This window comes from Saccoglossus kowalevskii, chromosome 13 (assembly GCF_978046115.1).
Source record: "Saccoglossus kowalevskii chromosome 13, keSacKowa6.1, whole genome shotgun sequence".
NCBI lineage: Eukaryota > Metazoa > Hemichordata > Enteropneusta > Harrimaniidae > Saccoglossus > Saccoglossus kowalevskii.
The window spans coordinates 24,960,544-24,981,280 of NC_140653.1; the positions used below are offsets into that span (position 1 = coordinate 24,960,544).

The 20,737-nt window shown below is 36.4% G+C and overlaps 2 protein-coding genes across 2 annotated transcripts; one reads left to right on the plus strand and one right to left on the minus strand.

The window, feature by feature from the left end:
- Positions 1–2,903: 2,903 nt before the first annotated feature.
- Positions 2,904–8,351, minus strand: LOC144351769 (neuronal acetylcholine receptor subunit alpha-10-like). The gene is made up of 6 exons (XM_078009083.1): positions 8,303–8,351; positions 7,340–7,482; positions 6,640–6,684; positions 6,318–6,427; positions 3,649–4,184; positions 2,904–3,406 (listed from the first exon to the last, which is right to left on the minus strand). Exons 1-6 carry the CDS (start codon positions 8,349–8,351, stop codon positions 2,904–2,906), a joined length of 1,386 nt encoding a protein of 461 aa, XP_077865209.1.
- Positions 8,352–10,906: 2,555 nt separating this feature from the next.
- Positions 10,907–17,620, plus strand: LOC102801782 (transmembrane 6 superfamily member 1-like). Its single transcript, XM_006816207.3, has 8 exons — positions 10,907–11,119; positions 13,585–13,682; positions 14,222–14,325; positions 15,013–15,220; positions 15,357–15,458; positions 16,096–16,188; positions 16,391–16,510; positions 17,104–17,620. The coding sequence occupies exons 1-8, from the start codon at positions 10,909–10,911 to the stop codon at positions 17,311–17,313; spliced, it is 1,146 nt and encodes a 381-aa protein (XP_006816270.1). The 5' UTR covers positions 10,907–10,908; the 3' UTR covers positions 17,314–17,620.
- Positions 17,621–20,737: the final 3,117 nt, after the last annotated feature.

Consider the following 20,737-nt stretch of genomic DNA (forward strand, 5'->3'; position numbering starts at 1 on the left):
CTAGTGCAGCTGCTGCGACATTCAGAAGTGCTTGTGCTAGAATAACAATTGGCAAGTTTCTGAAGGACTGAAAACAGCCAGTTAACCCTGCAGGGTATCACTCATATATCTGTTCACATCAGCCAACAATTTCAAACCCTACGGATATGTGACATATCTCCTGGATCACAATGTACTAGTATATGTGATGAAGGCAATGTTTATATCGTGGACATTCCCATCATTCCCACTGGTTCATGCAGTACTGGAGAAAGTAGTGGCAACACTCAACATCAAAACGACAGCTTTAATCACAAATTGCCAAGTTCTCTTCTGGTAGCAAAACTGGTATGCCTACCAAACGGCCTTCACTAGGCCACTGGGGCACATGACTTCAGTGCTGTTTCAATCACATGCTTAGAAGCTCTCCAGCAGTTGGTAGATAAAAGAGCTATTTTCTACCAGAGTGTCCTACCCAATGGGATACCACCCTGCACTTCTATAAATATGCATGGGGCAGTCCTATAATTGGTGTGGTAGGAGTTAAGCAGATCCACTGAAACCTACTGCTCCCAAGTAGCTGTACCTCATGCCCATTGCTATCAAAGGGCACCAGGCTAGCCTAGGATCATATTTTCAGATTGTGTCTTTGTTGCAGCAACTGTAAATATGCTCTCAAGGGGACAGAAATCCTCGCGCCAAGAGCTTCATTTTCATTTTGCCTTTAAGTCCAGGCGGGACATGTGTTGTGTTCCAAATATTTCAAGTTGCAAGTGAAAGTAAGCTAACATGAGTTCTCTTAGTGTAATATCAGAAACCCTTTAAAAGTTTTTATTTAGCACAATTCATGTATCTTGACTACTCGATTGTCAGAGTCACTAAACCCCGAGTGGGGACTATGTTATTGACAATGCTTTATCCGTTTATTAGCTCATAGAATGTCGAATATATTGTGAAGACGACGCCAGCCATGGCAAAAAGTTAATATATATATATATGAAGACAGCGCACGAGGTAGTTAACGACCTGTTTGGGGTCGAGGTTTTAGTAAACGTCTGAGGCCCGTCAATTATTAACAATGAAAAATGCAAATCACAGTTGAATGTTTGAGGAGTATTCAGCACGTTAACGTGTGGCCCACTGACTAAAGACGAGGTTCTTGTCTTCTTGAACATAATCGGTCAAAGTATATCGGAGAAAAAGTTAAGCACACATGAAAACTAAACCAACATAGGCATCAGTATGTCATTTTGAACCAGACCACAAACCAAATATCAAGCATCAGTAATCCGTCATGTGTAGCAGGTGTAGTGTTCATACCAGGTTTGACTACAATTCGCAGGGCTGAGGACGTCTACGAGAACCGAGACCCCAAACAAACTACCGTTAGCGTCCGATTGCCGTACTTCCACGAAGTAATACTAATTTGGCGAGTTTTAAGTGGTTTGCCACAGTGTATATCTGTCACGTAACTCATTTTGTATAGAAGGACAATGGCCAATGAATGGTCCAATGACCTGTAGTAATCGCACCTGGTTCAATGTACATATCACAGTAAACTACTTATTGCTTTCAACCACCTGCTCAGTTCTTTCAGTGGAGTGGACATGTATCCTACAGCTCGTCGATCTGAAAATCGTTGGTTCGAATCCACGGTGTTGCTGTTCAAAAAAGTCATGTTTTTAAATAGTGAAGGATGGGCTTTGTGCTGCCCAATTCAACCATGTGAGAACAACCTAGTTCTGAAAAACAATACTCTCCTCATAGGTATTGCTGAGAACAAAGAAACGAGTAAAAGGAATATTCTTCGAAACTAGTACTTTCTTAGTAAATTCTGAACTAAAACTGTCCGCCATCGAAGGTTGGCGGACTGTTACAACAATAGCGACGACAATAGTATTACTGTGTGTATTGACTACTACCCTCACAATACTACACCGTTATTATAGCTTGGATATATATAGATTTATTGTATTAACTGATCACACTCTAACATATGTATAAGTGGCTAGTTACTATAGTAACATAATTCGACAACGCCTGCACTATTGTATCAATATAATGCGTGGTGCTTTTTAACAAATCTAATAATTCAATTTCAAATGCTGTTGGTGCATTTAGATATACATCGCTTTTGAAAAATTGGCAAAATAATAAAACTGTTGAAATAAACTAATTATGTTATGTTGTTGAACGACCACGAGTAGATTTCTGTATTAAGTTAAAATTTCTTTTTACTGCCTAAATATTTGAAAATAAAAATGAAACTTATCGACAAACAAAATACAATATTTACAAGCTTGCAATGTCTATGACTTTATTCTCAACATATAGAGAATAGAGGGAATATTTAATGAAGCATTAGAAGTGTATATTTGTTATTGTTTTGAACATAGACCTTAAAAGGTATATGTTTTGAATAAATGTTTAACCTGACTATCAGTATATAAAATAGAAATCGCATCGCACACAATTCAAATCGATAATATTAATAAACGAATAAAATATGCTTTAATAATAATAAAAATGGACAACATCCCCAATTTTCGGATATATGATGTAAATAAATAACAACAGCAATGGTATAGACTTAATAACTACTTCTCCTGTCGTGTGTTCGTTGTCACTAAATCTTTGCAATGTCGGGTTTCTTTAGATGGGTACAATCTTTGAATGTATAACAGTTTTAAAAAAAGTTACAAAATAATATTAATAGACGTTTAATAGGCAATCTACAAACTACTAAAGTTTTTATTCTCTGAGACAATTGACACAATCAAAGGACGAGATTGAATATTGCAAGAATGTCTCGCTGTCCACATACACATGGTAGCACAAATTAATCTACGCCATTCTGTCCCAGAATAATATTCTTCAGTAACAGATTTCATCGAAGGTTATTTTCTCCGAGCTGGTATATCCAACTAAACAAACGCCGGTGCTTGTAGTAACGTGCCGGTCGTGAGGCTAACCGTTGCAAGGAGAAACACCCACATGAAGATGCGATCAATGACCGTGGCCAGCAATTTCCACTCTTTCAGAATGACATCGTCTTTGTCCTGATCATTCTGGCGATCCACAAGGGTTTCCAAGCAACGAAGGATGCGTACTATGTGGCCCTCAAATCGACTGTATTCTACGTTATCAACATTTTCAATTTTATGAAATGGTTCGGGTGATGTGGCCGAGGGAGTGGTCTGTAAATGGTTATTCTCAACATTTATACTGCTGGATTCCCCCATAGCGACGTACGTTGCGTTTAGATTCCCCATACACAGCATGCGTGCACAGTAGTTGAGGAAGAACACGCGCGCCCATTTTGGTACTCGTCGCACGCTGCCAGGAATCTTGTAGTGAATACTAAGAACGATTACAGTCATAATTGTTGACATGGATACCAAGGCGATAGTGCCACCGTAATACCGACCTATTTTCAGACAGTAAAATGAACAGTTAGTAGACGGAAGATGAACGCAGTTTGTGCAATTACTACATTGGTTAGTTGAGAAATATCCCTGTTCTAGGAATCGAAGACATGTCATCATGTTAGACGTAGAACGGTACAAGTCATAAAATTACCCACAATGCTTAAAGGAAATTAGAATAGAAAACAACCACATTTCGAAATTCCGAAATATAAGACACTGGTTCTGAGTCGAGCTGACTTACCAATGAGAGGAATGACTTCTGACGTGGGCGGCATAGCCTCGGCAACTATTAGCATAAACACCATGAGCGCCAATAATATAGTGATTCCTAGTGTGACCTTCTCACCTGCGTCGGCTGGTAAATAGAAATCCAACAACGTAAGACCGGAAACCAAAATGCACGGGAGTAGTAAGTTGAATAGATAGAACAGCGACCTCCTCTGGACAATGACGGTGAAAGTGACATCGGGGTATGGTTCTGCGCAGCATCCGTAATAGACGACGTTACGAGTGACTGGCATTGCCACCAAGTTCCATTCGCCGTTATCCATGTATGAATCAATATCCCCCGACTCAGACCGGTTGACTATGTCGATTAGTAAGCCATGGTAAGCCCATGAGCCGAATGTCATGTTGCAACGTTGCTCGTCAAACGGGAAATAGGTAACGTCTATTTTGCAGGTGCTCTTGTATATGACAGGAACGAGCCAGGAGACAGTCCCGTCATATTTAATCTGGGCATTGGTGTTCATCTTTCCACTGAAATTTTCATCACAACTGTTAACAAAAAATACAGCATTTGGTAGCTGGCTATGTTGACTATAATAATAATAATAATAATAATAATAATAATAATAATAATAATAATAATAATAATAATAATAATAATTTATTCCCTTTGCTTCCCCCGATAGAGGTATGAGAGAGCTAAATAATATACATTACATAATACAAACGAAAAAAGCATGTACATGGAAGCGTCACACGAAATTAATTAATAAAATAGAAGAAATGCATAATGAGGCACCAGCCCAAAATTACAAAAAGCAAGTAAATAAATAAAAATACATGGCACTGAATCGGTGGTCAGCAATGACCTGGCTGAATTAAAAACCGCTTCATTATATCTTTACAGAATCTAGAAAGATTTAACAACTCCGATTCGTTAGATGTGTTAAATAGCTGATACATTTTTAAAGTGCTAGGTCTAATTCTATGATATGATTTCAAAAATCTCTCCCGTTCTTTACTCAAGGCCAGACACTCAAAGATATAGTGAAATTCATCACCAAGGTTACCTTGGCATAAGGTACAAATTCTATCATGAACGGCCTTATTTTGATAGCGACCTGTGACAATGGGCAAATTGTGGTTCCCAAATCTAAATTTACATAATTGAATACGATGTACTGGATCGAGTATCAGAATGTAATCTGACACATATAATGACTTTTTGATTATTCTATAAGTGGTACACAACCCATTTTACACCAGATCGGCATTCCAGTTTTGTGTACACATGTCCGATAATCTAAGTTTTATCGCTTGCTTAAGCCACGTTCTATTTACATTTGATCCAATCTGCCAAAGATTTGACATACCAGCCGTACCAAGAACACCTTTAATTTTTAACATCCAGGCTGATTTGTATATATCTCTGTCATGTAACACTTTTAATAAATTGTAGATTCTATGTGATAATTTGCAAGGTTTACTTTGTATAATACTACTCCAAAAATGTATCATTCTAATTTCCGCCAACTTACGAAGGGAACATACCCCAAGTTCACCGTATACCATACAATTTGCAGTATTTTTGTGCACTTTGAGAAGCCGTTTACAAACTTGAGATAAAAAGATTCTATCTGAGAAAGATCTGCATGACCCCATATTTCACATCCATACAATAACACCGGAACGACTAAGTGATGAAATAACTCTAGTTGTATGTCGATGGGTAGACATAATTTGTTTGCCTTCATCGGTAAGCTAAACATGGCCTGTCTGGTCTGGTTTGTCTGTTTACATATTGCTTTCCTGAATTTGTTATTATAGTTGAATGTTATGCCAAGATAAATATAATCAAATGTTACTTCAATGGTTTCATTGCCAAACTTGAACGCAGGGAACTTTTTAACTCTCCCACGCGAGAAAATAACAACCTTCGTTTTATTAGCATTTACAGTTAAATGCCAATCATTGCAATAGGTATAGACAGCATTTAGTGCAGATTGCAATTCTGTTTCTGATTCAGACAGTACAATGGTATCATCAGCATATAATAAAGTGAATAACTTAAGAAATACTTCTATATCCTCATTACTTAAATATGTTTTAATCTCGCTAGCCATATATTTTAGACCATTATAATGCTTACTGATAAAATACTCGAAATCGTTAAGATAAATAGCAAACAACAGTGGTGAAAGATTTTCACCTTGTCTAACACCAACATTACAATTAAAGAAATCAGATTTAACGCTTCCGTCAATAACACAAGTCTTTGCTTGGTTGTACATATTATAAATAACTGTAATAATTTTACCATTTATATGGTTAGAGATTAGTTTAAACCATAGACTTGTTCTGTCAATTAGATCAAACGCTTTTTTATAGTCAATAAAAGCACAGTATACCCTTTTCTTATTATGCAAATATAAATCAATAACCGAGTGTAGGACAAACATGTGATCTAGCGTGGAATATCCCGCCCTGAAACCTGCTTGCTGGCATTTGTTAATGGTCACATAGAGAGTATGTCTGAAACATGTACACAATAGTTCATATAAGTTGCCAAACTGAGTTGAGCTGAATATAATTTGTATTCATGAAATAGGTTAATATTGTATCTCAGATCATCGCAAAGTGTGTCAATCCCAAATGATATTATGTGATACTTGAAACTCTTACCTATTGTATAGCATAATGTCTGGTTTCCATATAATATCAGATGGAACAATCAGAGCAAACGAACCCCCGTACTCATCCGGGTTCCAAGTGAAGTTATCGTCTGTCCAGAACTAGAACACAAACATCATGTAAAACTAGTGTTGTTCATTGTTTTGTTTTTTAAAAGAAGATATTTGTTGTCACCGTCCTCAAATCCATTTGCTGTACGATTTAAAGATGCTACGATTTCTGCATGAAAGTCAGTATAAACAGGTTGATAAAGATTTTCTAATTACGACATTATGAAATTCTATTATTTTTTTTTTTCAAAAAACAAGCTTACCATTCGTATCCAGATGCTAGTGGTCAGTATCTGATTTTTTTCATCCTGGAAATAAAGCACACAACAATTTACAACTTGATGTAATTTCTAAAGTTAGTGCTGTTGATGTACGAATCGTGGATGAAGCTATCTCTATGATATATACAGGATTGAATTATTTACTTGGACACATGTTTAACTTGATGTGTATTTTTTAAAATCAGTTTTACTGGGGTGTGATTTATCATAGTTTTGTAGCTGAGAGAACTGTATTTATACAAAAATACTGGAAATACACATTGTTATATTTGCTACATCTTTATGCTCTAGAATGCCAGCTACCCAAAGCATGGGATCCACAAACATGTCAGTATGACAATGATATCATTTACTAGTTTACGGGGTACTTTAAAATGAATAATTTTCACTGGGTTTACATTTCACTGTTTTAGCATTCCAGGCATATTAGTGGGTTTTAAATTCACGTTTTTTTTTCATTTGCATAATGTGTTCTATGCTCAATTTAAATATTCACTGGGTTTTAATTTAGCGCATTTTCCAGTCAGCGAAATAAGCAAAATTAAAACCAAGTGAATAATTAACCCCTCTGCAGTATTTACATTGTGACAATCAAATCAAAATTGGTTCAATAAATAACTACATTTTCATTTCTCGTTGCTATACCGACATTGCTATTTGTAAATTGCCACGTGAATCTTACCATGTCTATTATTTGCTGTAAGGCGGCGTCGTACTGAACAATCACGGCAGCTGACGAGTTTGCTACAGGGCGTACTACGTTACTGTAGTCTGAAAACAGATCTCGGAATAGGCTGTATTCATTGATAGATGACGTCATCATGCCTGAAATCATAAAAAGGGACGCACGTGGTAATATTTATTTTACAATTATTATGTAAGAGTATATATTGTGTATATCGATGTTAACAAATGAATCGACACCATGTATTACGTACCTTGGACGTACATGACAAATCGCAATGTGGGCTTATTAGTATTCCAATAATCAGTCCTGCGTTTGGAGAGTTACAGATGTAACGTATACTATTCTATAACGTGTAACTTCATACAATTCAAATGAACCCGTTTCAATTTGATTTGTTTACAATTCTGTAACTTTGATTATGGCCAATGGGATTGTGATAAACAATTAGTGTATGTACTAATGCTTTCACGACGTTTAGGTTGCCACTAAGATTGCCAGGTAAAAAATATTTAGCACTTCACAGAGACGATGTTAAGGCCAGACTTTTTTTATTTCTTGTTTCTCGAGTTTTTATAAGGCACTTTTTTTGAAGAGAGCGGAAAAAAATAAAATTATTTTTTTCCCCATTAGATTTGTGTGATTCCCAAAGAATTGTAAGTGAGATCATTGATCGGAGAAAAGAAATGAAATAAAATTTTATTCCATGTATAACCTTGTTTCTCATCTGCGCGAGACTTCGGTACTTTGATCACGATACTACCACGAAAATGCAACTTGGATTTGTTATGCGGCGGGCGGTAAAAAAAATGAAGATAAAAATAATATTTTTTTAGCGGGCGCGAGAAATTACACTGATTCAGAAATAAAATTATATTTTTATTTCATTTTTGGCTCCTGTTCATTCGGCGGGTTCGCGAAACAAGGGATAATAAAAGTCTGGCCTAAGACAAGACTTACCTTGTGCAATTGAAACCGATATAACAACAAGAAGTACGTAAACCTTCATTATTGCAATTGCTGAGTGACTGTTCACTCTCATATGTTGAGAGAATATATAATGAAAACTAGTTGGATGGTAACCAGGCAACTTCTATACATGTGACTCGTTCTCGCGCCACCAGCAGGAAAGTAAATATCCAATCATGTAGGCGAACACTGATATAATTAGCATAATGCTACCTTTCACCTACAGGTGTGACGTGGACGTATTGCATATATCATGGTTACTAAAAAGATACAGATACTTTGTTTATGTATTTTGTGTTAAAATTAATCCCCGCGAAAAACACAAACCCGAAACGTTTGCACTGATTGAGAATGTAAAACCCACAGAATCGGTGTGGGTTATGCATTCATAATAGATTATTCAGGTTTTCCGCCAAAGTGAAGGGTTCAAGTGAGGCTACCTTCCAAATCAACTGTACCTGTATAACTAGTTTAGAATACTTTTCAACTACCCCTGTATAGCCAAATGAAACTCGACCTACATTAACAACACTCTCAATGAACGTTTCAACTAAAAACATTGGTTATCCACTCATCAGATAAAATAGCATTAGTCGGAACACAATGCGACCTCGACCATGTTAACAGATTCTATTGGTTTCACATTCAACAAACATTCGGAATCAGACAAAATTTATTTACAATCGACCCATGGCTGGAAGGAACAAACGTAATGAGGAATGACGTTACCAAAAGAAAATTGTGCATTACTTTTCGCCTTTGTATTATCCCCAGATTTCTGGTTTCAGTTACTTTAATTGTTTTATTAAATTGTCTATGATTGTGTGCTCTTTTGATTTCAGTTACTTAATTGTTTTATTAAATTGTTTATGCTTGTTATCATAGTATGTTATCAAATTAATGTTTTCAGTGAGCTGTAGATGACCTTTGAATAGATTACCCACAATCCTTCACGTTTCTAAAACTGTCTATCGAGGTGTTGTAATCACTGCGACAATTGTGTTTTACTGGATAATAAGTCGAATGCGCGCATGTTGAGACAAGGTTGTCCATTTCGGCGCTGTTGTGTTAATTTCGGCCTACGCTTCCTATAATGTTTCTCGAAACACTCAAGGTATTGATAAGAACGTCGTTTTAAGCGTTTGAAAAAAATAAAACGTACGTCGTGACCAACCATTCTAAACTGTCTAATTTCACAGTATTGTGTCACCGGGTGTAACAAATTGTTTATTTACGTTGGAAAGTACAATAATCGATCAGTCCAGTTACCATATATTGGAGACATATACATGGAAAAAACAATCAATAAACTGGCAACTCATTTTTTTAGCGTTGGCAATTGAACCAATTTATTTTAAAATCGCCGTTACGGTTTTTACTACAATCAACATGTGTTCCAGACTCTGAAGATTTTGAAGCACGAATGAGAAACTGTCAAATAACGGAAAAACGTCACATTACGCATTCCTTAAATATATGTGTATTCAGTTGGAGTTATCACGTGTTCAATAAGCAGGGGGCGGGGTATGATTTATTTATTATAACGCAATTATAAACTAACAGACACGTGACCGCTACCAGAAGACAACTGAGAATGTTCAAATTGACATTACATAAGGCGAAGAAAGTCTGAAATTACGTTTTCAATTAATTGGGTAAAAGTTGACATTTTCAATTTTTAAATCATCGATTCATATAAAACATTTTAGTATTCGGTGTTGAACATGTACTCTGGAAAGGGGTGGTTAGAATTCTATGCATACAAAAATGCCTGATAACCGCATTGTTAGCAGTAATTAAAAAAAATGCGAATTAGACAGTCGTTATTAGTCATTAGGACTTTGGCTTTGTGCCTGCGGTCAGTTACAGTCTGTGAGTAATTCTTGTGTGTTCATTAAAATGGGGCCATAGCTTAGAATAATTGTTGTTTTACAGCTATATATTTATTATGGATTTCTGTTGAGAAAACATCAGGTACTGTGACCAGTTTTCGGCACTATCCATGAATGCCCAGAATAGCAGTGCATATAAAAATGACGCCTCACAAGAATTAGGGTGATGATGACTGTTTGGACAGACAGTTTTTTTTTTTTTTTTTTGGCTGGCTGGCTCGCCCGTCGTATGTATCCTGTTTGAAGTTTAAAGCGAAAGGGTCGTCACCTGCGCACGCGCGGGAATTGAGTCCCAAGCGAGATAACAACACACGCTAAAAACGCAGGGGCTTATGGGTAGAAACTTGTTTGTAAACAATGACACACTATGGCCATCTGACGCATGCGCAGGTGACGACTCCCCCGCTTTAACATTACAATTCAGTACACTAATAAAACTACTTCATATTACTATGCTATAATGGTTCATCTGATATTTTCATTGAGGTATACACTATTTTCTTGATACCACAAACATATTCGTTTCGGAGAATTATGTGTTGCTTTGGTAACGCGACGTAGAAGTAAATATGTATCTCTTTATTTGGCAAGTTACTAATTTACCCGTAGAGAGCGCCACCACTGACCACTAAGTTGAACTTTGGCTTATAACCAGGCACATGAAAACTTATTGTATTTCTTCGTTATACAAGTAAACGTATAGCGATGATTTTCTCGCCAATCGGCGTGGTTCTTTTCACTCTCACGGCGTTCCCTGTAACCTATGGTTATAACTATATACTCAAGTACACCGGTGACAATCATTGGACTGTGTTCGGGGTAGCAGTCGCTGTCTTGATAGTTTTATGCTTTGTCTTTTACATATTGAGCAAACTATCTGACCAAAATGAAAGACCAAGTGATCCACTGTTCTACGGTAAGTGTCCGATTCATGTCACAGAATTTGCTAGGTGAGATTGACAGGCCTCAATCTTGATAGGTCAAAGGTCACTCGTCGATGGCCGGCTCATACTCCAATTAGAATTCTATAGACGACAATGTTAGCGTTTGGGTGAATTTCTGTTAAAAAAAAAAAAAAAAAAAAAGGTTACAAAGATCAAAATATTGTTGAAACCACGTGTATAATAGAATTCTGGACAGTAAAACACATGTTGGCCAGCTCAAGCTCCTACAAAATGAATGTAAAGAAAAACACACAGATTTGTCAGTCTTTCTCAAAAATGCAGCCAGTTTGGAAGTGTCCAACCAAGAGTTGCCCAGATCCACAGGTCACCAGTACTTGTCAGTAAACAAAGCCACACACACAAATCTAACAGCTGACGTATTTGAAGTACGCCCTCATACATCGCGTTTCAGATAAAAATAGATAGAAAGAGAACATAAACAACAGCCATAACATTTTGCTATGAACGCTGATAGCCTAATTAATGGTGTGTGACCTTTACAGCCCGGGGGATCAACCTTTAAATGTTGTCTAGGAATTATAAACTAGATCACAGCCATTGGGCCAAAAAAGTAAGTACGCAAATAAATGAAACCTACAAATTTACAAGTGTTATGGTATAGTAGACAAACGCAGCAACACGCTTATTTTCGTCATTCTGTGAAGCGAGTAAATTGAGAAATTTGGTTTCAGATGGAGGAGTGAAACAGTCATACTCTGAAATAGTTGTTAGCATTCGTATACTAATCTGACGGAGAATAAAACCAAGTAGCACAGTCATGGAACCAAGGGTTACTTTAACTAAGCCATACACCGTGGATCTAATTAGGTAAAAAACAACAACTTATGTTGCCCTCAGGTCGGAAAATTGAAAAATTGGGTCGGACGGTCGGATTTATTTCCCAGAGAAATACAGATCAACCCGAGGTTCAAAGTCGCCACTTATCCCCCGGGAACCCTGGGGATCAAACAACGGTCCGGGATCGTTAATTTTTAGAGGAAACACTTTTTTACTGCTTAAAATGATGAGTTTTTACTATTTGGGCCTATTAAAAAAAAAAAACAAAAAAAAAAACAAAAAAAAAAACAAAAAAAAACCGCGTCCCGATATTTCATATTTTTCGGTCGCAGAGGGCAGCAAAACATTTTTTTTTGGCCTTATAACAAAATCAAAGCATGCAAACTAGACCATCAGCCACAGAAATGTAACTCATCAGCACACGTTCCACATATAGGTTTGTGAACACTGTTTTTGTATTTCGTCCCTGGTGACTTAAAACAATTGATAAGTTATGATGATCGAATACAGGATGGCCCCACTGATATCCAAACCATAGCCGAGGGTCGGCAAGGGTTTTTTCTCGAAAGCTGTAATCAATTGTTTTTATTTTCGTAATAATACAATTTAAATAAATAAAAAAACGTAAATTCGTAGACATGTGCAAGGTGTAAAATGTAATCAGCTATATTGTTCGTCCGTAATTTGCAGAAAGATCTTATTTTTTGTAAGCGTATAAAGCATTTTCCACATTAAATTTCGTAATTCGTACGCAATTTCCAATTTCGAATCTTAAACACAAATTATCAAATATATTATAAAATGCAAAATGTAATTATGAATATGCTTTATCTGTGAAGTGTAAAAACCTATTTTTACTGTAAATGAAACTTTCATTTTATTTCCTGTAAAAACGTAAAATGCCTTCTTTATTTACTGTAACCTGTACCCGGTATCCCCTCTTGCCCCCTTCATACCATGTGTCTTAGAAAAATGTGTATGCACATAACTCGTCGCGTTTGTAATACATTGATCCCGGTATTAAGACAACAACTTAGAAGTAACTTGATTACTACAAGCTCCCATTGCATGAACCAACCTGACCCAAATTAATACAAGCCCACCATTCAATACGCTCAGAGTTGATGTGAAACGATTCATGTTATTAAACATTTTTATTACACGCTGGTGAATTTAGAAGACTTTCCTGCAGGTGCGGCTCCTCTTCTGAAAATTTTTACTATATGTATTACTTGGATGATCAGTTTTTATAACAGAGAGGGGCGGGACTGAAGTCTCTTTTGACAAATTCTCCAGATACGCAAATGTAACTTACAGAAAAATGTACAATAGCAATTTAAAATACAACAAAATTTGATATTATAATCAAGAAGCTCAGCTTCATCCAGTGTCCACCCTCTTTCTTTATAGATAGATAGTATTTTCTGCGCATGTGTACGGAAGTTTTATATTTTCCGGAATCGAAGTCAGCCCAAAGCACTAACACGTATTAAAATATCTTTAAATATTCGAGAACTAATTGTAAAATCATCATTTAAAATCATATATGGCTCAATAGTTCGTCCGAAACATTGCAAGGTCGAGATGACCTAATTAGAGACAGGTTTCTTGCATATGACCTCCTATGTTTTTATTGTAGTGTTTTTGGTGCTGTCTTTTACGGCATTGGTAGATCTTATAATAAGTCTAGAAATTGATGGGTATATTCATGGATTCATGGAATTCTATTTAAAAGAGGTAAGAGTTTATATTTTTCCCGAGATATCTGAGTGTTCTACAAATGGTTCGGTGAAATAGTATAATCATGAGTGTGTTGTTCCAGTCATTACTGTTTGGTCAAATGTACCACCGGCCACCGTCGAGATATCAGAGAGTGAATTACTCGTATTATTTGAAGTAACAAAATTGAGAGATTTCTAGACTGGTTATTGGTGCAAGCAAAAATTCTATGAAATTTATGGCTCAAAACAATCTCCTTATAAAATTATGTTCGTTAAAGCGAGAGGGTCGTCACCCGCGCACGCGCGGGAATTGAGCTCCAAGCAACGATAACAACACGCGCTTAAACGCAAAGGCCCATGGGTAGACGCTTGTTTGTAAACAATGGCACGCTATGGCCATCTGACGCATGCGCAAGTGACGACTCCCCGCTTTAAGAGTACACTGCATTTCAAACAGGATAAATCGTGGCTATAGTGAATGAGCAGGCTTTTAAATAATCATGCTTCCTCCCGACCTTTCTTGTTGTTGACTCCGTGGTGTTGATTTGATAACAGGGCGAGCCATATCTAAATACTGCCCATGGTAAACTGTGTGTATACTGGGATGGTACCGTGCATTACGTCACACAGATGTCCATTGCCATACGATGTCTGCAAAAGTAAGTACCTGATGTAAAATACCCATAGGCCCATTTAAAGCGCCATAGTCTTTGCACCGCGTCGTGTTTGTTTACATGAAATTTAAACGCGTGTGGTATGACGAGTGTGCGCTTTAATATGAAATGAAACAATGTAGACATTTTACTCATAAACATCAACGCATTACGTAAATGATATATCGGTAATGACACCTGTCTTTGGTTTTTGTAATTACGCCCTCCGGCGGTCAACTGTATCTATAACGCCAGTAGCATGGAGCGACGTAAGCTGCGTGTTTATCCGTGTATTAAATAATGAAGTAAAATTCATCTCGTGGTTTCATACACGGTATACATACATAGTGAAATGTCAGAATATCGATGTATAGATCGTTTGTTTTTGTGTTTTTGTATTCGTATTCTATTATTGTAAATATAAACGCTATGTTAGTGCACCATCTAGTCGCCGTACGGCGTTCACATTTCAGGAAAACACCAAATGTATTTCACGTCTTACGCGACGATGAACCATTTAAGATGAAGATGAATTTCCATGATTGGATTCGAATTGAAAAATCCGTACATTCTGTGGACGAGCTGCACGATGAGCCATTTTGTACATGTATATAATTATTAAAATAAATATTCTAATGATGATTTTTCAAGTTGTAAATGATTTCTCATATATACCTGTTTTTTTCTCCCAAGAAAAAACTATGATCACCTCGCCCTCTATTGGTCAGGATCGCTTGGGAATATCGTACTTGTTTATATACTTGGTACCATGACAGGTAGTCACGCCGGTGAAATTAAAGCATCATTTTTACTGACGGTTCCGTATTTAATCATCCCAGTGGTTATTGGCTGCATTGTGATTAGGAGAAGAATGTTAGCGGTAAAATTTGATAATCGCAAGGTTTGTAATCAACTAAGCTGAAACTCATTGACAATAAACGCCGACCACGTTACGAGTGGCGCAAGACACGCTGCTGAGATAATGAGTCTTGGACCCCGGATGTTGTTTTCCTGACCGTATCATTTGTACATTTCAGGTTCGCATTGCATACCAACAAGATATTTTAACTCGACCAATGGATATCCTGCTCATCACCTACTTGATATTTTCAACGTTTATTACTGTTATACGTGGCTTGGTAAGTCATCAAGAACAAATAAGCTGAATGGACCAAAACTAGTGTTTATCAAAGGCTCTGAAATGGACGTCTTGCTTCGTCGTTCCTTTTTGCAAGTTTGCTTTTAATTTTAATTTTAATCGGCTTATTTCAGTGACCAAGAAATACCTTTTGGCCGATATTAAGTGACGATATGCAAACAACAGAACTAGACTACGCGCATGTATTACTTTTATCAATTACATGTTTTCGGCTAACAAGTTCTTGTGTTTACTCGAATGTGTAATCTGTGTAGTGTTTCTGTACTTCAAGAAGTCAAGTCCAATAGTGAACTACTCGGAGGGATTTGGGCATGTTTAATACAATGCGAGGCGCCGCTTAGTCTGAGATAATGAAATATTGTTGCAATATTTTGTTTTTGCTTGATTAATTGATAAGCAATACTGTTCAATGTATAGCAATTTTGTTAGCAAACAGCGAATATATAAATTGCAACATTGCCCAGCAGATTATTCTCGCGATGACAAAATCTGTAATGACAAATTTTCGGCGGTTTTCACTGTAAATAGGCAATGTGGATAACATTGAGTCAGTTATTTATACGAATGTTGCATTGTGCATTGACTTACACACGTATATACGGATGTTATTTACCTAGGCGGCACTGGATTGCACGTGGCCATCAGTGCAGAATTACGTAACTAAGTATGAACCGTACATCGGAGATCCAATAGGTTACCCACGGATTCAAGTAAGTAAAATAAAAGACATGGTCGAAAAATGCAATCACCGACGAACAAAACAGCATAATATATTTGAAAATATAACATTATAACTTCGATGCTGTTTAATGTATGTATTACGCACTTCGCCCTAAATATTGGCGACATCCGTCCGTATTATTTACATGTAAGCATATCCATTAGTGTATTGTGATTCCATTTTGTTGTTAGATGCTGGTGTACCTGTTGTATTTTGTACCCTTCTATGCATTCGCTATATATGGGCTTGTAGTACCTGGAAATACATGGATGCTGAACTGGTCCCTAATATATGCAGGGGTGACTAGTCAGGTAAGACGCGACAATTATCCATTTTTACTAGCTCGTTGTTGTTTTATGCATATCCAACCATAGACCTCAGAAAGTATAAATCACGGTTACTAATAATGTAACCATGGATAAATATTAGTCAACCATTTGTCACCGCACATTAAATCAGCCGAGTAGTTACTGATGAAAAAACGAATTGTAACTCTACATATATTAAGTGTCATCTAAAAGTATAAAAAATGGGTCTTGTATAATTGAAATCTAGTAACAATTCTATGTAATGAACACAAACACTGAAAGACGTGTTGCAAACTGCGCGGCCGATTGATTGTGAATGACGTCATTCGGCTTTCTTAGCTTGGTCATTTGTTATAACTGTTGTAACCCACCTTGCACGCCGGATGTCGTGAAATCCTTTGTTTTAAAATCCAGTTGCCCGCCCTCTCTTTCTAAGGTCTATGATCCGACAAACGCGGCGTTGATTTGTGCGGAATATTTGAGTATAATCTCCCATTGACAATAAACTGCTTACAGCAATTTGATCGAATGAAGGCAAAACCATGAGCGCCATAAGTTGTCTTCTTATTTTGACACTTTCGCTTTATTATTCACAGTCACAAATCATACACTTGTGTGCGGCGTTTCATAAACTCACAAGACCCGCCTTCCACCCACCTCGCCTAGGCAGAGAAGGATTTATATTGGTTAACATCAGCCTGCAGGTTATACCACAACTGTTGGCATGGAGATGTAACAATTATCCCGAAATCTTTGCGGCGTTACCAGAAGATTCAAGTGACACAGTGAAGGCAAAGAAAGAATGAACGTATTAACAATAGTTGTTACACTGTCATAACTTTAACGTAGTGTACAATTAATGTTGTAGTATCGAAACACTAAACATGTTTAACACTTTTCATGTTGACCTTTGATGGCCAAGTTTGTATTACAAACCAATTACGGTAGCCAGATGAAACGTAAATCGAGAAAAATGTACATTAAATTAGAGGGCGTACTGCCTGAAACACTACTTGTTTGGGCGTTGGTGGCGGTTGGCCGATGTCGATGTTCCATATACTCAAGTGTATTCTATTATTAATTTTAATATTCATAATATACACATAGAACGCACGTGCTTTCAGTATACAAACCTACTATGTTAATTACGTAATACCTCATTACCAGAGCCATTGTCAGCAAAATTACAAGTTACGAAATAATTGGAAAAAATATGGAGATGCTGAATTGTTATACGATACGACTTTTTGTTTTGTTTAACGATATATATCTCTTGTAATTCGAAGTTCGGTTAACTGATAATTAAAACTGGAGTTAGACAATTCGAACGTCCGACAACAATAAAAACTTATGTTGCCCGTAACTCGAAGTTCTGTTTATTGAACTTCGAGTTACAATTTGGGCGTCGTTTCTAAAATATGGGCGTTGTCATTTTTGTAACTCGATGTTTTCTTAACTCGATGTCCGTAACTCGAATCATTCAGCATCTCGACAATATGACTCCACACAATTATACACCCATCAACAAGTGACTTTGTCAATGTCATGGATGAAATAGCTACCCTTGAATTCATTTACATAATGAACAGACAGTAGTTATATGCTAATCTGCGAAACGAAGACATTGACCACATCTACACAGTATCGTAAAATGACGTCACGGCTGAAGACTATGTCATTCAAAGTGGCAACGGTGTTTTGCTGTGCAGTCGCTCGTCACTTTGAATATAATAAATTATTGTGTATTGAAAGACTATTACATCCAATTACGTAACATACGCGTTATGTCACTAAATTCCCATGCATGGATAAACATATTCATGGAAATCAATTTCGCATCGACTGTCATATGCACACGTGACACTGAAAGATCTAGAAATTAGGTAACGGGGGGGGGGGGGCGTGGTCCTATTGAATATCCTCATGACGTGGCCTTGGTGGGGGGAGACTGGCACCATAGTCATTCTAAATTGCCACAGCAAACACCGGAAATCACTAGCGATATTGACCGACATTATTAAGCAGCCTGGCCATTGCGAGAAGAAAAAACTCGTAACTTGTCCGTAAATACTAAGGAAATGAGTTGCTGTATCATAACTGCATTCCTTATTCTCTAATAAAATTAAACATATTCAAAATAATTATCATTTGAATGTCGTTGATTGGAGTTTTAATCTGTAGTAAATTTATCGTACTTTATTTCAATTGTCTCAATATTCGTGTAATACATTTTATTTTCTAAAATTCGCATTGTTTGAAATTTGTATCAGTGCGTAGATGACATTTTTACAGTTGTGAGTGTATCTAAACATTTGTATAGACAATATAGTTCCGTCAGTACCGTCCCGCTCCTACTTCATCGAGCACACGTTTGAGCGTCTGTACCGGATATATTAGCCACAACAGCGTATGATGGTCGTACTAGTCAGAGTGGTTTTTCACATATACACTAACATCAATAACGTACATTAAACACTGCTCTGGCATACATACTGTGTAAATTACGTATTCTCAGGTAATTTACGGAGACTATTGGGAATTATTTACAGCGTTGTCAATGTTATCTGGAATCAATCGATCTGCGAAAGATACTTTGATTGTCCTACAGGGGGACATTACTTACGATTGGGTGAGAAATCATTCTAGCGGGAAGTAATATTGTAGTTATATTCGTTCTGATTATTATGCGTGAATAAAGAAATAACAAGTATTACAAAGTGTATGCAACGGCTCGTTAATAAATAAATAAATAAATAAATAAATAAATAAATAAATAAATAAATAAATAAATAAATAAATAAATAAATAAATAAATAAATAAATAAATAAATAAATAAATAAATAAATAAACTAAGAAACAAACAAACAAACAAACAAACAAAGAAACAAACAAGCAAACAAACAAACAAACAAACAAATAAATAAATAAATAAATAAATAGCTTTTTAACCGATTCATTAAATTTTATCTGTTTTTGGTGATGTTTTAATAGTTTGTAGTAATTATTCAAATAAGAATTAACATCTTGACTTTTATTAATGACGCACTGAGGGATGATTTTATCTTATCAATCGGAAGGTCACTTCAAGGGGCACACGTCTATACTCGGTTAGAACTTGAGACTTCCGATCCAAGTGTTACATTTAAAATACCATGATAGGTAATAACGTCAACCGATCTAATGAGACCATCGGGATGGGAAAGAAAGCTGAACATTTTAAATAGTTTTCGTATGTCTAAACATATTATATAGTCACGTGGTATTTTGATTGCAATTCTCTCATTTGTTTGATTCCAAAAATCACTTTGTCTAAATTTTTTGACTTTGAAATTAATGTATGCTAAAACCACTCAGACCAAGACTACTCATGCACAATTAGGTATATATATATATATAGATATATAAGGTAAAAATATATATTCATCCAACAAGATGTAGCCCAATCGAAACATTGTTACTGAAATTACGATGCCGAATTGCAGTTTCACTACCATAATGCAAGTTTATATCGGGTTTTTCATAATTGTTTGTACGTCACTGATATCATGAGAATTGGCAGCTTTCTTGTTATCGAAATTCGATGAAAAAATTTATTGATTTTAGTATGCTTTGCTTAATTAATTGAGCATGACATTTGCACAGTTGCTATGACTCTGTTATAAGAGTCTTGATTCACTTGGCATTACCGGGCATACTTTGATTTGATCTTCTTTTATTGTACAATCTAAATGATACAAAACGATTCAACTTTGCAGACAGTTACAGAAAAAATCAACATTTTAGTATGTACATTTATTCTCTGTTGCCTAAAGTTCAAGGACACCCATTAAAATATGTAGACTTGATTGTGCACAGATGAAGTACTTACAGTTTTTTCGGAAGCACATTACTTGGCAGAAATACTAGCCGAGGTTCCTAACATAGTCGTACGCATTGATGTAGTATAGCCGTCCTCTAATATAGAGATTTGCACCAATGATTTTCCGAGGCAAGGGACTGTGGCACGTTATCATTATTTGTTCATCTCGTGTTTAAAGGGGCGATGGTCGCGGGGATGGTCGTCGCTTGTTTACAAGAAATTCGGAGACACACTGCGCGACGACTACCGCCCTTTAACTTCCATATGTCTTATATGTTAATTTATTAATTGCACTCAGATACTGCTTCTCTACTGGAGATACATTTTCAAACACTACACGTGACTAACCCGATAAAATATAAATTGTTAA